We start from the raw sequence: 18,509 nt of genomic DNA, 5'->3' as shown, positions 1-18,509 counted from the left end.
TTTCTCATCAATGTCTTTATAGCACAGTTTGATTAGCTTCAGCGCTGTCTCAACATATCTGCTGGATTTTGTGAGATTAAAATAATTTGCCCTTTCCACTTTATTTTGATTTCCAACTGGGCACGGTCCTTCACACAGGCGAAGTCAATGGTCTAAAGTACCCTCGACACAGAGTCACGAATTCACTGGTATTCTTTTTGAATCTCCAAATCAGTCAAAGTTCAGTAACTTGCTTATTGTCGACACTTTTTGTCTCTAAATTAGCTAACCGCTTTTGTATGTCTTCAGGAATACTTTTCAAGCCCAAAGACTCGTCCGGATCTGACATATTAGGCGATTTTTACAGCCGAAGCCGGGCCAAGTGGCGATTTTGCGCAGGGAAAACACAAGGCGGAAGTTAGATGTCGTGTCAAAGGTCAAGACACGACATCTAGCCCCAGAAGGCACTGGTCTATCGTAATTACGTGTTCGACTAATATTTCCATCGTAATAATAAAACGCCGGTTCCATCGTTTTATTCAAAATCGCGGATTTTGACATAACTACAGCGCCTAAAGTCTTGATTTTTACAGGGAATCTTTATTGACTAAAGTACAATCGTGTAAAAACCAGAATTTAAAAATTTTTGAGGGCGTTCTCCTCAGCAAATGTTACAATATGGCTTTAACTTATCAAATGAAAATGTTCATTATACCAGCATTATACGGTAGAGCTTTCAAATACTATTTGTTTATACAATGTGATGGTCATTGGTGGAATATAGGCCTAGTACTTTATATGGAATCCTTCCAAAATCCATCTTTAGCACTTTGGGCATTGTGTTCGTGGGAACCGACATTATTTGAATATTTAGTGGAACATGGACAATGTTGGATTTGATGCAGATGAAATAATATTGATCTAACTTTTCCCAGTTTATCATATTTCTTGCAATATATTTATTATTATGAATTTATATCAAACAGTGTAATATTATTTGAATAATTATGGTATGAACTATTTTGCAGTGATGTATTTGCGGAGTTTGTTTAATATTAATTACAATCTGCTCTTTTCTATGACACTTTCATTTATAGGTGAACAACGAAAACATGAATTAAAAATGCACACTGTCGGCAACTATAATAATAATAATAATAATAATAATAATAATAATAATAATAATAATAATAATAATAATAATAATAATAATAATAATAATAATAATAATAATAATAATAATAATAATAATAATAATAATAGTAATAATAAAGAGAGATTTAATAATAGCGCCCAACGCATAGCCTCTGGGCGCTTTACAAAACATAAAGCCTAGGGAACGAAAAAACAATATTTAGCCTAACTTAAACATACTATTACACATACACCATATTGCAAGAAAAAGACCGGTTATATTGCACAAGATTGGAAGCACAGAGCAACTCTTAGGTGGGGAGCCACGCCGGGAGAAAGAAAACAGAGCAAATTTAAACAAGGAGCCGGCAAAACGCAGACCAGTCCACCACCCTGAGTCACTATGCAAGTCCAATCATGAAAAAATAATAATGGCAATAACAACAATGCATTAAAGGGGGGTACCCAGCAAACACAAAAACGTTTTAAAAACGTTTTAAATAAGTTATATTTTGGCTTTTGGTTTAGGTAAAAACGTTTTAATAACATTAAAATGTCGGGTTATATAAAGGTCATGATAACGTTTTAAAACGTTTTGTATGAAAACACACTACAACAATATTTTTAAATGTTTTCAAAAAATGTTATTGTAAACTTTTGACGTATTGTCTGAAACGATGGATGTTTTAACAAATGAAAATAAAGAAATTATCCTTGTGGGTGATTTTAACTGTGACTTCTTAAAACCAAATTCTCTCACAAGTCACATGTCTTTTTTTATGAATTTGTATAATTTAAGTCAAATTGTTGAGCATGCTACAAGAATAACGCCTACAAGTAAAACACTTATTGATATAATTCTCACTACCAATCGTAACATTTGTAAGGATACTCGTGTAATTCACAAGTCGTTTAGTGACCATTCTTTTCCTTGTACAACAATTGTATCAAAGACTAAGGTGAAAAAGTGTACTAAAAGTAATCATGTTACGAAAAAGTTTCGATGTTTTAAGAATTTTAATGTTGATGATTTTGTGAATGATTTAAATGACGTTAATTGGTCTGTTGATGACACTCTGCCTGTGAATGAAGCATGGGACTCATTTGTAAGTAAGTTTACCAAGGTTTGTGACAGCCATGTTCCTATTAAAACTATCAGATTTAAGGACAACATTTGTCCTTGGTTAGAAAACCGTGATGATATTTTTTACGAAAATGCATGACAGGGATTATCATCACAAAAAAGCAATTAATGGTGCTGCTGGAAATAAACATTGGGATGAATATAAAATTCTCAGAAATCAAGTAAATAAGATGATGAAAGATGCAAAGAGAGACTATTTCACCAATGAAATCAATAGCTCTGCTGGAGATACAAAGAAAATGTGGAAAACACTTAAAGAATTGCTTCCAAGTAAGAAAGGTAGTGCTGCCACATGCACTCTTCCGTCAACATCTAAGGGAGATCTTAACTTAGCTAACGATTTTAATGAACATTTCACGAACATTGGTATGTCAAATTCTTGTGATGTAAATAATAACAACTCAAATAATGTTCGAAGGTGTGGTGTTGACACTAAGTTTAAATTTATTGAGATCACAAATGCGGAAGTTATGGACGAACTCAATTCTCTCTCGCCAAAGAAAGCTAGTGGATTAGACGACATATGTGTAAAACTTCTCAAATATGGTAAAGAAGCTGTTGTTCCTATCCTTTGTAAGATATTCAATATGTCTCTTAAACAAGGTTGCTTCCCAGATGATTTAAAGATAGCTCGTGTCATTCCCATTTATAAAGGTAGTAATCAAGATGAGTTTTCCAACTACAGGCCCATTTCTATCTTACCTGTGTGCTCTAAGCTACTGGAAAAGATTGTACATAGTCAGTTATATAATTATGTCACCGATAACAATATTTTGTACAAAGGTCAATCTGGTTTTCGTAAACAACACTCCACCTGTACAGCTCTCCTTAAAACGATTGATAAATGGAGTACAGATATAGATAATGGTAATTATGTTGGAGCAGTCTTTGTAGATTTAAGTAAAGCCTTTGACATGGTAAATCATAAACTGCTTATTCAAAAGATGCACGCATTGGGTGTTAAAGATAATGAAAGAAAATGGTTTGAAACATATCTCACCAAACGTACCCAATATGTCTCTATTAATAATTCAATTTCTGTGCCCCATGTTATATCATCAGGAGTTCCACAAGGCTCTATACTTGGGCCACTTTTATTTCTTTTATTTATTAACGACATGCCAAATGATCTAAAACATTCAGTTGTTGACATGTATGCCGACGATACCTTGATTTATGTTTGTAGTAAAGATGTTAAGGAAATAGAGAATAACCTAAATGAAGATCTTAATACACTCTGTAAATGGTTTGATAATAATCTTATGAAAGCAAATGTGAAGAAAACAAAAGTAATGTTACTTGGTACACCTGTTAAAACTAGTAAAATTAATCATGTTAAAGTGTATATGAATAATGTTGAGATTGAAAATGTCACATGTTTTAAATATCTTGGTGTTCAAATTGATGTTAACTTGAAATGGAAAGAGCAGATCAACAATATTTGTCGTAAAGTGTGTACAAGTCTTGCAGTCATGAGAAGAGTTAAGCCGTTTGTCCCGAGAAGTTCACTGATTACTATATACAACACTATGGTTTTACCACATTTTGATTATGCAATTACTATTTGGAGTAGCTGCAGTGTAATAAACTTAAATAAGCTTCAAAAACTCCAAAACACGGCAATGCGAATTATACTAAGTGTACCATACAGAACTCATATAAACGACATGTTACGTACTTTAGGCTTCATGAATATAAGAGACCGTATTATTTTCTTAACTGGATGTATGATGTTTAAAGTTAAAAATGAAATTGCACCCTCCTACCTCAATGATCTGTTTCGTCCAGTTAATATCATTCATTCTGTTAACACTAGAGGTAGTGTAAATGGCGATCTATATGTTCCAAAGTGCAATACAAATTATGGTAAAAGCTCTTTCCAATACAAAGGTAGCGTATTATGGAATGTTATTTCGAAAGATATTCGTCAAGTCAACTCACTAATGCAATTAAAAAAGAAACTCAAAGAAGACCTGAAATTGTAGCACAACAAATTCTGCAGCTCATACATGTCATATGTTTTTAAATACTTCGTGTAGCTTTTGAATTATTTTTAATTACAAAAACTTGGTTTTCATGCTGTATAATATTTATATAAGGTATATTAATGCTGCGTAATATTTATGTAAGCTCAATTTTTTATGGTTTTTAATAATGTATAATCTACGTGTATTTAATGCTTTTATATGTTTGTCTCAGGGCCCTACTGAAAATCAACATTGTAATATTTGTTGAGTAGGTTACCCTGTTTAAATATGGTTAATAAATAAATAAATAAATAACTACTTTTGCAAACATTTTTGCCAAATATTGTGTCAATACTTAAATAACATTATGTTAAAATATTTGAACCCAGGAAACACAGAAATGTTCTTAAAATGTTTTTTTCAAAACCTTTTAATAACATTTAAATGTCGGGTTATATAAAGGTCATGAAAACGTTTTTAAAACGTTATTGAAAATATTTTGGGCAAACATTTTTCGCAAAAATTTTTCAACCCCAAAATAACATTCTGTTTAGAATGTCTTGTATCAAGTTTTCAAGAATGTTTTTGGAATGTTATTAAAACGTTTTTACACCCTTTATATAACCCGAAATTTAAACGTTTTCTGTAAAACATTTTGTTTGCTGAGCAGTAGATTATCAAAAATGTTTTTTAAGGTTATGAAAACGTTTTATACTCTTAATATACCCTTTATATAACCCGACATTTAAACATTTTCTGACAACCTTTTATAACCTTTTGCGAATGATGTCGAAAACGTTTTGTGTTTGCTGGGTAACCCTCGGTTTAGGATATGGATTCTCTTCAAACTTACATACAATGTCAAATATTGTCCCCTTTATCAATCTATGTGAGAAAACGGGAACAATTTCAGCATAAATGTGAATAATTAGCATATTAGCAAGCCAATACACTGGTACGCGTGAATTGCATTCTGGTCAGGCATCCCGAAACAACGGCCGAGCGCATGTCCCGGTGGAAACAGGAAGTGTTCGCCTTGGCACTGAAAACCAGCTCGCCCTGTACACTTATACCCTCTATTCATACTGATTAATCTTAAAAAACATTACATATCACTGCGCTCATTATCATTCTTGACAAGATAGCCCATGCTGTATTTACTTCGCTTAATTATTTCTTTATTTTTAGCTATATGATGCACATTTCACATATTTATGATTTTTCTTTGTTTTATTTTTTAACTAATTTTTTTAATTGGGGGGAGGTGCTCTAATAATTTTTTTTTCATATTCCTCGTATCATGCTTGACAATATAGGCCCTGTTTCCTTATTTATTTCGCCTCTTATGTATTTCTTTATTTTTGTTTTTTGTTTTATATCATTATAGCGCCATCTATAGTTTGACATTAGGGGGCCTATTGGATGTATTTTTGCGGACGAATTGGTACTGGGGTGAAGTCTTCCGAATCTATTCCGATTTCATTCTATGACTACCCAAAACTCCCGTGTCGTGTAAAATGCGAACAACTGGTAGCCTGTAAAAACCGATGTGTTTCATGATTTCTCCGGAAATACATCGACTTGGAGCGTCAAATTTCAGGATAGTAATGAGAAAAATAGTATCTATTATGTGATACCAAAACCTCATCAACAATGAAAAAATCGGGGGATGATGCTGTCGATCGGGTTACGGACCTTATTAAAATATTAAACAAGTTAAAAACGAGAATCAAATCAAAAGCAAAATGATTCCAAGAGTCAGATCATGCTGTGCTCCGCAGCCGGACCTAAACGGACTGAGGCACAGATGAGAACTTGTTTTAAATGGTCTATACTTTCAACAACTAAGTTTCCTTTGCTGTATTTTTAGGCATGTAAATTTATATTTTGAGTAGGTCTAGCTCTAGTAAATCTGTAGCTATATAAGGTCACGTTGTAAGGTTAATTATTGTCATTTTGTGTCATTTTGTATGCTTTGTGACGAAAAGATGTAGGTTGTTATTTTTGTCGAAAAGTACTGTGAATTAAAACGATAGAAGCTTTTTTTAATACAGTACAGCTTAACATTCGTAACATAAATTTGTTAGCAAAAATAAAGACCTAGCTACCCACTCTGTTCATGATGCCTCTGACAAATGACTACGCTCATTTGGCTTACTTGCCGTGATAGTAAGCGTGTCAGAGGTCGACTCGGATTTCATTCAATCAATAAGAATATAGACAAAATTTGATTAACCACAGCAACTTAAATTGTTTTTCTTTCTGCCCAGTAGGATGTTGTATTAATTTGTCTTGATGGTGTCCCGTACCGAATAGGGCTACAAAACATACACTTTGTCGTACCACCAGAGACTAGTAGTAGAGCTCCCAACCATGTAACAACAAACGACGATTCTATCATTTCTTACCGAAAACCGATCTTCGCCGTCTCAGATTTGCTGAGTGTTGGGTTACGAAATCGAAACGCGGCGTTTGTTCCAACACAGTTGAGTTTATAAATGGTAGTACGAGGGTTATTCAGAAAGATCTGCTTTCACCCTCGTATTTCATTTTCTGTAAGTCAGTTCATATTTTCCCATATAACAACCATTTGTTGTAGGCGAAGTAACTAACTCAGGATTCAATGTCGTGGATATGGACAAAATAAAGTATTTACAGAATACAAGGAAAATATACAAATACCAAATGAAGTGACCATTAATATGATAAAATATCATTTGAAGCTGACATAAACAGATAATAATATTGACAATTTTGTATAATGACAAAAAAAAGCAGCGTCACTCCAACAAATATCATTTCCTTACCAAATCTTACCGTGGTTCTGAGGTTGCCTACAAAAATCAAAAAAATCTGGAATGGTATCAATATACATTTGCCCTCATTCGTAACATGCCAATGTATAATTATGTTATACTTGATGATTTACCAATGCTTACGGAACCCAAGTCATAAGGGCGGAGATCAAACTATTGAATGACTCTAGTACATAACGACAATGTCTCGTCGAAGGTTCGCTCTGTTCATGAATTCCTAGCATTTCCCAAATTTTCAAATCAATTGTTTTTACTAAACATTTAAAAAAGAACTCGATAAATCCGTACTTTTAGTTTTGATAATATCATTGAATATAAAGCCATAATAGTAAAAGACCAATTGTGCAAGGTATTCTTCACAATATTGATTTATTACATTGTAAGGATATTAGAATCGATCGAGCTACATGTCTTGTGTAAGTCGGTGTCTGTTATGTTGCCTGTCCTTAACTTTTCCTTTCTGTTCTTTTATAATTAGGCCTAAGTTTATTTGCATTTCTGAATCCACGATTCATAATTCTAGTAATACCCACTGAAATTATATGTCATATTATTTTACTTGAAAAATGAGATCTATATATGATATTATTTTGATTAGGAAACATTTTTGTTTGTTCTGGATCAGGCGCTAAGTGAAGTTCATAACATTCATTTGAGAACATCGAACGGGGCTATAGTTCCTACAATAGCTGGACGTTTCTTCATGTAATAAAAATAATATTCTTCCGCCTGGCTACACGCTAAGAAGTGAGTGAAAACCAAACGTGTGAACCAACTTCATATTGCCCGTAGTCATGGTAGTTACCCGTACAAGAAGTTGGGTAGCCGATCCTGGCTGTGATGGTTTAATGTGGTATGTATAGGATGTGCCATTCTTTCCTGCAAGTCCCTTATTGTTTCTAAAATGGCATTACCTAGTGTGCCGTGGGCCAAAATGGTCAGCGAATTCGTATGAAATGCGCTGAGGCTTTTGGTTTTCTACCTGGGAGTAGCGCACTTTAATAAATACTTCGGGGGTGAATGTGATGCAGAGGCAATAGTGTACATCCAATTTTGTGTCAATGTTCCATGAGATGAGATAGGCGTAATCCTAAATGAATGCTGCAGGGCTATAATAAGTCGACCAATAAGCCAATTAGAAAACGGGCAGATTGTTCTGATATAGTTACCGATATATTACGCCTTAAACACTTTACCTTCGTTTAAAATCAACGCTAATCAGTCATCTGTCGTTGCCTTGTACCGGTTAACCGAAATTTAATGTTAAGGTGTATCTGTTTTGAAAATTAAAATCAATTCGAGTTTTAAGCATCAAAATAGGCAGTTACTGACGATAGTGAGCAATACAGTTCCAAGGAAATGCTTCTAGAGAATAAGCATGCCTGCAATCGGGCTCTGTTGTATTTCAATAAATTGCCAAAACGCGAATCAGTTCCTCTAACTCTTGTGGATTTAAAATAAAATAAAATAAAATAAATATAGTAAATGTTGGTGATTTAACGTGAAATTCACTGTAGGGTACAATTATTATAGGATACAACAATTTATGCCACTGCCACGTTTGCAAGCAACTTATCTGGTTATCTGGTTTCATATTAATGCAAATATTTCAGTATGAGTGAATATAAACTAACGGAACGTTTGAGTTAATCTGATTATTAATAATAGTTTTTAATATAAATTATTAAAATAAATATTATTTAAAACCCACAAGAAGGAAAATGTATAATGATATATTTTGTGTTAAAGTAAGTCCACACGTCACTTGCTAAACATTATGTATTCAATATGTATTTAAATGTTGCTTATCCAGACCTTTCACCGTTATCTTGCTCCATGCAATCCACAGGCTATAGGCACCTTACAAACCAAAATTTATTTGCCACCGACCTCATTCTTGTGTTTGAAAAAAGACCAAAGTTGCACACCCTGTAGGCGATACTGGGTATTGACAAACTTGTTTACTTCAGAACCAGCAGGTACAGACTTTGCATTTCCTATATAGCGGCAAATCAAGGCTCTTGGAGCTCTACTTTGGTCAAATATACTGCGCCAAAAAAGTATCCTTACACTTGGAAAAATAATCACAATTCCAAAACTGAACCATGTTGGATTAAATTGGTTTTTTTTAATAGATACACTATCTAATTCTGCACATTATGACACCACATTGAATCCAACGTGACCTCAAGAAGTAAAATTACAAGCAATTGAATAGACGAAGGTCCAGTTTCAAAAGTGACTAGTCTATACAAGACGCAAAAAGATTCCAACAAGCGCAACAAATTAGAGACAACACGGTTTCTTCAATGAAGCTTTATTTAATGCATTTCTTATTTCAGTTTTTACTTCTCTGTACTTTTCATAACTCCCCCTTTAATTTGTCAGTTAGTTTGTTTCAGTTTTCTTTTGTTCCTTTTGTTTAAAATTACAGCCACGCATAAATTAGCCATTCACCACTCTCAAACCAGATGTCAGATGAAAATGCCAGTTTGTCACTTTTAAAACTGGACCTTCGTCTAATCAAATACTTGTAACTTTACTTCTTGAAGTCACATTGGATTCAATGGGGGTGTCATAATGTGCCAGATGAGATCAAACTACTGGGAAGTAAAATTGCGTGTCACAAAACCGTCCATTTCTTCGAACCCAGGGCCCAGATTTTGGGGCCCACAAATTGCCCTGTGCATCTTCTTTTTCCCCGAAAAACACCATGTTTTGGGCAAAAATAGGGCAAAAGTGCAACATTTTGCCCGCTTCGTGTACACTGACCGTAATATAGCAAAATTCTTGTTCATTTTGGGCTAAAGTAGTCTTAAAAATTTTCACGCGCTTCGCGCGCAAATGTCCTAGTAGGATAATATGCTTGTCTCCCTCTAAATGGCTCCCGCCGCCACTGTCGATCTTATACTTAAGTTGACCACTTGATTGCACATGCTTTTCTTCCTGTGAGTTTGGGGGCCTTAAGCTTTTGGCCTGGCTCAGGGCCCTCCAAAAGGTAAATCCGGCCCTGCATTTGTTGTACTGCAATTATCAAGTCTGTAGCTTAATTGTAAGATGTAAAAAACAAGCGTTTCTTTGGAAAGTTGATAATACATTTTATGGTACTTCTTCGCCAGGTGAACGATTTTACGGGCTGATTAATTGAAAGGTCTCCACGCTTTTATTTGAATGGTGAGGTCATCGGCCCTGTTCTACCTGCACAAGGCATGCGCGTATTTTTTTTGGGGGGGGCTTTGGGGGCGCCAGCCCCCCTGGGTAAAAGCGGGGGCCGGCCAAAACGAAGGGGTTGGCGGAAGAAGAAGGGGCGGCAAACGAAGGGGCGCCGGAAGAAGAAGGGGCGGCAAAAGAATTATTAAAGAAAAAAGGGCGGACAATTTTTGATAAGTGTAAAAAATTTTGAAAAAATTGTACTATACATGAAAATGTGTTGCTTTTAGGGCGCTAGCGCTTATAATTTTTTTTTGTGCTCTTCACTTTTTCAAACGACCGAAAAAAACTGGGTCAACCTTTTCGGGCTGTTGAGGAAGGGGCAGCAAAATTGAATTTCCTTCAGCCCCCTGGGGTAGGAGCGGCCACGGTACGCCACTGCAAGGCCAACGAGCAAGGTCAAGGATTCCATTTCTGTTCAAAGACGCGTCTAGGCCCTTTGCGTACAAGAGGTACTTGTTGACTGCCATGGCATCACATGTCACAGCTCAATCGATAATTAGCCGAGAATGTAACCGATTCAATTAACATCCGGGCAGGAGAAACAGGTGTAAGGAACGCCCAACTGTACAACTGATAAAGGGATGATTTCACGTGACAGTTGCTGGTGTAATTGGCAGATTCGTTCATTCATCATCATCCCACATTAAATATTTACGAAAAAATAGATATATAGAATAGAAAAATAGAAAAAGCATTTCTGAGATAATGATAAAGCAAAAATAAGTCTAACCATGTTATTTTTTTCATTACATAATACATATAGTGATCTATAGCCCAATAAAAATGGCATGTTAGTAGCCAAAGTTTATAGCGAGTTTCAAAGTTGTGTTCCCAAAGTTTCAATCTTATAAAGTTAATTGGGAAAGTACTATTTAAGGTTAGCAACGTTTTTAAACTGTTGCGATTTGGTAGTTCACCGCATCTTGCGAATGGAAGTGAGCTTTGGCAAATTTTGCACTGATCATTTCATAGCAAGTGTGTAGAAGCATTCAAATATCACATATATACTTTTGTAGGCCCTGTGGTTCTTGAGTTATGTTGTAAAGAGGATGAATTTTCCGCTGAAACAACAACACTTTTGTAAAATGTATTATAACTCATTAACAGCAATAAATCAAGCAAGTTTTCAAAATAATTTGCAGAATGAACTTTTGCAAAACATCAAAGTGTTACTTTTCAAAGATATATTGATTTTGATAATGAAAATAGATTTTTTGACTGCTTCGACCAACAATACATCGTGTACCCTTAAAGTACTTCAAGAGACATTCAGTAAGTCCTTCTGTAGAGGAATCCAAATTCACGCATTCCTACACCTGACTAGCAGCCTTTAGTTGGGTAGCCGTCAGCTATAATGCACTCAAAATGTGAAATGATTCGGCCTTGGCGGAAATTTTAAACTGCATTCCTTCACCCGTTTTACACCTTCCGCGAAAACACAGGCTATTCGCTGTTGAAGTGACATAATAATCGGATTAACTACACGCGGTATCTATGCATTGATGTACTTGCCAATGCTTGCGAACAAAAGGACTATGTATGAATAGATGCGATTGGGATTACCTGCGGAATTATCTCCATTTATATATTATTAGCTATTATTCTATTAACCCTCCTCGTCCTTGCATCTTCTCTAGGTGTTAGGCGGCTTTTAATTGCACAATTGGACGCTCAAAACACCAGGTTGGTGCTAGCGGCTACCCAAAGATGTCCGACCAAATCCTGACCATGACTTGGCTCCTTGGATTCGTCTATACTCTGATCAACGGGACTCATAACATCGTGGATTGATGTAGACTAGCGTATAAGCTGGCCGCAGACCCTACACGAACTGCGTTTTTCGTATTGCGTGGCTGACGCGCGCTTTTGTGAATTTAGAATTTAGCAATAGTCATTGATAAAAAAATTCAACTTTTAAGTTAAAAAAATGTTACTTTAGACATTAGTATAAAAGCATATAGAGCATGTGGCACAGGGCTACGAATCATAACAGCGTACTCTTTGAGCCTTGTCTAATTTCCCTCACCCCACAACCTACTAGTTGTAAGAGGATAATTAGTGAATAATTGAAATATCAGTGATGAAACAAGTCATCATTATGACTGACAGGAATCAGTTTAGTTTACTTTATATATACTGATTTGTCACTACAATTATTACATTCATTTAATGTAAGCAATCGTGTAATGTCTTGAATGTCGATAAACACTTCATTGAGTGAGCAACTTATTTATAGTATAGAATACGTAGAAGATATTATTATTAGAATTATTATTATTATTATTATTGTTGTTGTTGTTATTATTGATAATGGTTTGTTTTGAACCGTTTATCTTTCAGATTCGTCGAGCAAAATTAAATTGTTCGTGCCAAAATATGTTTATGTAATAGTTCAAAAAGAAATTTAATGCCAAATCTTTAATTTTTTTAATTAAAAACTAACATTAGCATTATCAAATGAATACAGAATTTCAATTTCTCTCAATTGAAATCCGTATTTCAAGTAGTTTTATAGCTAATTCACCTGCGTAATTAATCCCGCTGGAGTGTATTCATCCCGTGACCTTTGTTATTTAAACGTAATAATGAAAACTGTAAACTTTAATACTACGATCTGTTTCAACACCATGAAATTTGTATCTTATAAAAATGTGCATAGGCAGAAGAAGAACCTAGTAACACAGTGTCCATTACTTCCCGCTATGGGTAGGTTACAGTAAAGCTTCTTGACTTTGTAATATGTACCGCAGGTTAGCTGCGCAGCTCCACTAGTCGGGTAGTATCACGAGATTCTTGGCTAGCAGCTAATTTGTATGGGCCATTGAGAGCTTTTGGGTTGGATAAGGGTAATGACAGTTTATATACAGTAAGCCAAAGAAATAAGGTACTAGTTATGTTCATCCCTATAGCCGTATCTTTTAGCTCGAATTTAAGACCTTATTCGTTGATATTGTTCAAAAAATAAAGACACGACGATCCAAAAACGCAAGGAGGATGCTAGTTTAAAAGTTACAGTTTGCTCCATTACATGCCCTATTAATTTGTACACAAAGCGTTCGCGAACAGGTGAACTAGCGCCGTGCTTCCATTGATTAGCAAGTTAAAACTAGCGTTGTGTTTTCATTAATTAGAATAAAGATCACCGTTTCTTTAATTATCGTACAATTTCAACAAATAAGGTTTTAAATTAGAGATAATGATTACAGGTATTAGTTGCTTGCCTTAATTTTTGCCATATGTGTCTTTATTTAGGATATACATAGGTGAACACATCAGGTTCCTTAATTATTTGGCCCCGGTATTTGGCTTACTGTATATGTACTGAGTATGCATTCAACGAATCAGTTAGTTTTTATTAATTTTGGGGTATACAATTAAATCAAACTGTGAATGCATTTTTCCGTAATTCTACCCGAAACTAGTTGGTAACACAGATTCTACATGTATGTTGTATCTAGAATGTCCATGGTATTCCTTTTGTTTAGCGTGCTGCCCAGATACTGTTATCTTGAGCCATTGTGTTGATAACTGTCGCTGGACAGTGATCCATCTTCCATCTCCATTACTCTAGATAATTGTCTGGGCAACGAACCTTGAACAAAAGAAATACAATGGATAATATGAGAATAGAAAAGGACTAGACGTATTATAGAGTATTATAGACGTATTATCTTTTTGATACCAAGGATTAAAGCCTAGATTTGGCGCCCAATTGGGTGCTTTTGTTTTATTTCAGGTGCTATGAAGATGGATCATATATCAAATTAAAGCTTATAACAAGTGTTTTCACCAACTTTTTGATTTGGCTCCCAATTGGGCGTTTTTTTTTAGTTTAAGTGCTAGGAGCATGAGATGTATATCAAATAAAAGGCTATATCAAGGGCTTCCATATGGTGGTCACTAAATTTTCGTTTGTGGTCAGGGGAAGGGATCCAGGGTGGAAGTCACGGGCATAGATATTCGTGTTTGCTCACACACAGCTGTGCCATCTAGTTATAAACTGTTTTTGTGTCTCTCACATTGTTCATATCTATCCCACGTGAGAGAGAAGATTTACCAAAGTGTGTCAAAAAGTTCCTTAGCGATATATTGTTCGCACATTACAATTCAAGTAGGCGTAAAGAATTCAAATCAGATCGAATTTTATTTTCAGTTACAAATTAGAAGTGGATGTTTTTAAAATTAATGAAACGTGTCATAATCGCATGTGTGACCCAGATTCAGAGAGAATAAATTTAAACCAAAAGTTTAAATAATGCCTTTATATCTTTAATATATTCTTTCATTAAGATTCAAATATAAAAGAATAAGTGTGTCTGAAATGTGTAAAAAGCTTCTTTTGGAGATTTGCTTGCTATGAAACAACAAAATACTGGTTGGTATATGTAATCCTGTGCACACTCATTCATAAAAAAACCCTCAAATTGTCACACTAGAATCACAAATCATCCAGCCGCACACAATGAAAAACACAAGCACTTTGTTGATTCAAAAAGTATTTTTCTCCATTTTTGCAATCTAAGTACATGTTTGCGTCAGTGTAAGTGTTGTTTTACCCCAGTTGTTGGTTTTGTTTTCTAAAGATGGAAAAATAAGCGCTTGCATATGAGTCTTACTCTTTCACTAACTCAATAATATTAAATGGGGATTTGGTTTTTATACTTTAGGGGTAATGTTGCTGCAAAAACATTAAGAATAGCATAAAGAATCAACTGTCCATTAGAGATTGTTTGTGCTTTAACTGTTATTGTGTAAGGTGATTTTCACAAAGTGTTAGTCTATATCCATTTTAAATGTTTATTATCTCATATGGGACAGTTAACGCATTCTTCGCTCTGATTTAAATGTCTTTCCGAATTAATTGTTATTTTTCCATCGTGGTCTGAATTGATAAAAAGGGTAGGCAAGGCTTTTCTTACCTTTTCAACCCAGCAAAATACTGCGGTGTTGATTGCATCTTAGACGTCTAAGATACACGTCTAAGATTACATTGGGTTAGGCGTATTATCTTAGTCGTGCTTAGAAGGTATCCGCCATACATAGATGTTTAACCAAAAACCTCTTATTCAGCACCCTAAACGTACAAAAACATCTTCTCCGCCTCGTTAGTCTCACGATGTTCACTATTCTGCCTCTACTAACATAGGGAAAAATGGTAATTTGCATATATTCAACATGACTGCTGCTAATGCAATGCTCAAAGTACATGTTAACCTGTGTATTCTGGACATGGAATGAAGTTTAAAATTTATAAAGAAAAAGACAATTTCATATAGTACCACTGAGATACGGACAAAGAGTGACAAAAGTGAAAATCAGGAAGGCAAAGTAGAAGTAAAGTGGCAATGAGCCCTTCAACTACTAAAAGTAGTTGAAGGGCCAAAATAATTCAAAATTCAAATTTGTGCACATTGTTGTCCCATTTATCATGTTTATGTCCTTTCTGAGAAACTCGAAGACTTTACATGTACAATCTCTCTAAAAACAGCTATAAGTATCTCACCTATAATACCGGGTCAAAATGGACTTTTCTATGAGTACATGCATTCCATCCTGCATAGATTTATTTTCGTACCAATTAATAATTGACCATGGCTTGAAACAAAAACTTATTATCATAATACTAAGAGTGACATGCACACTAACAAGGCAGAAACCCAATCCAGGACTTCCAAACATCAAGTCATTAGTTTCATTTTAAAGTGTAAGATGACTGCGATTCTTTTATACCGAGTGACTTTATTAAACTACAAGGTAAATCAGGAGACACTGTCATCATGGTTATGGCTTTGTTACCCTGTCATCAGTGGTGCGCCTGAAATAACAGGCGGGATGTCCAACCTACTAATTAGCTAAAATTCATAATATTAAAAGTCCAACAACGCTCCCTTTTTAAATATTTTGTTTGTCCTTTCTCTTTGACCCATATCCTATTGTCTTATCTTATTGGGAATTAGAAACGATCGAGCTACACTTCTTGTGTTTGTTGAGAGTAAACCTAATCTTACGTATTTCCTTCAAGAGAGAGAGAGAAATAAAATAAAATTGAGGACAGGAGATTAAAGGTGAATCAGGTAGAAAGACCCAGATATGTAAATTAATCTACACTTAAGGAAGGTCGGAGCAGAGCATGACCTATAGCCGCATTTGCGATCGTATGATACGCCATTATGTATATGGTCAATTCCAGCGAAAGCGGGACAAAATTCTCTCTATGTTAATTTTCCACTTTAAAATGTCATTAATAAAGGAAATCACGTTATTGATGGAGCATATCATGTCACGTCCAATGTGCTCTCTTTGTGCATATAGGCCTTTACTAGCAAGTCATACCAGGGGACAAGTTATGATAGGTTAAATGATTTGGCGTTACCCACGAATTCAAAGATAAAGCACCATATATGTCATTGAATGTCCTTCAATCAAAATGAAATTATTACCGTTAGAAAGACGTTTGCATGATCTCTCATCATATGTAAAACGATTGAATTCCACCAAAGTTTGTGGACTCTAGAGGCCATTAAGTCAATTTGGCTAATAATTTTGTTACCCGCGTATCAAAAATAAAATGATCGTTCTGAAAAATGTTAAGTGAATATGCCATAAATGACTATATCATGAAACGAAGTTTCGTTCTATAATTCTGAGGTCCAAGTGATTATTTTATGCAAATACGTTTTACCCATAAAATTCCATAAAATCAAATTTGACGTTACCCACGTATCAACTGTTACCCACGAGTCCAGCAAATATAATCGCCATAACTATTAACATTTAATGACTTTGGACACTGAATTTAGTTTGACAAGCGCTTAAAATTGTAAATCGTAAAAATACGTTCAAAAAAAAAAAAAGAATCTACGACGGTTTAAACTTTTGTTACCCACGAATCCCGAATAGATGCTAACCTTGAAAAATAAGGAGATTGTTTATTTTAAGTTTAAATCAGCACATATTCAAGCCATGGGTATGCTATAATTTTGACAGTACTTACAGTTTATACACCTAAGAAACGCAAACCCCAAACGGTACTATAGTACTTATAGCTTTACCCACGAATTCGGCGTTACCCACGAATCCAAGCATTTACTCGTAAATTATATGTTTCTTATGCATCTTAACATTTTGAAAACATGCGAAATAGGTTCCAAAACAGTCCTGTTTAATAGCGTCCTCTTGAAGGTATACTGAAGCTGCATCATGAAGTTTTGATTGATTATCCTAAATTACCATTTTTTTGGGTAAATGCAATTAGTTAGAGAAACGGGAATCATTGAAACACAATGGAGGAATAACCGCATGGTGGTTTCCAACCTTCTGTAATAGTTTCTATTTTGCCGCTTACCAATACATACCTTCAAATATGTGTTACCCACGAACATTTTGGTTACCCACGAATCCCTACTTAAATTATAGTTAACAATGTATTGATAGTGTTTTAGTTCATAGGAACTGTCAAACACGAGTTAATAGAATATTGCTGCATGAAAATATGGAATGATTTTACTAAAATAATAATATAAAACTGTTTGCTCTGTCTATTTGAATTGGGCAACTTCATTATTCTCAAAACTTTTATACCCAAAATGCCATAATGATCCATTCTAAATATTCCATGTAGTCTGTATTTTGATTAAAATTCATTTTAGTGCCATTGCAGCCTGAATTATTGACATACGGAAAAGTATTTTTTATTTTTATTAAAAAAATTAATAGGAATTGCTATTTTCCAGACGCTGTTACCCACGAATCCATCCGAGATCCTCATCCTGCGACGAGATACAAAATCTAACTTTATATTTATATGAAGCATTTATTCTAATCTTTCGAAATAATACAGTAATGTTAAATGACAGCCACTTTGGAAAGAGTTCGAAGAATTGACACAATCTTAACTGTACACCTGGTTCTTTCTTAAAATGTGTAATAACCAAAATATTTCCTTGTAGATATATGTAATAAAATTCTATTTTATGTTCAAAGTCTTCACCGGTTTCTAGTGTATATGAGTCACACATAAAATATTGAAAGATATTAAAGAAAGTGAAATTTTATGGCGTACAACAGGTGAAAAATGCTTGAATTCGTGGGTAACATGCATATGCGCATTTAACACTTTATTTGGTCTAGCAAGAAAAGTTATTTTTCAATCCGATGGCACTTCCACCTGATGATTCACTAGACATGATCGTCTCATTTGATAAGTCTAGAATTGAAAAGGAAAACATTTTCAAAATGGCCCCAGAGAGAATTTTG

General features: G+C 34.6%; 1 protein-coding gene across 1 annotated transcript; it reads left to right on the top strand.

Annotated features, from left to right (window-relative positions):
- The first annotated feature begins 2,328 nt into the window (after positions 1 to 2,328).
- LOC140158464 (uncharacterized) lies at positions 2,329 to 6,722 on the top strand. Its single transcript, XM_072181558.1, has 2 exons — positions 2,329 to 3,174; positions 6,498 to 6,722. Exons 1-2 carry the CDS (start codon positions 2,329 to 2,331, stop codon positions 6,720 to 6,722), a joined length of 1,071 nt encoding a protein of 356 aa, XP_072037659.1.
- Positions 6,723 to 18,509: the final 11,787 nt, after the last annotated feature.

The sequence above is a fragment of the Amphiura filiformis genome, chromosome 8, assembly GCF_039555335.1.
Source record: "Amphiura filiformis chromosome 8, Afil_fr2py, whole genome shotgun sequence".
NCBI classification, from domain to species: domain Eukaryota; kingdom Metazoa; phylum Echinodermata; class Ophiuroidea; order Amphilepidida; family Amphiuridae; genus Amphiura; species Amphiura filiformis.
This window is presented reverse-complemented; position numbering and strand designations above follow the sequence as displayed.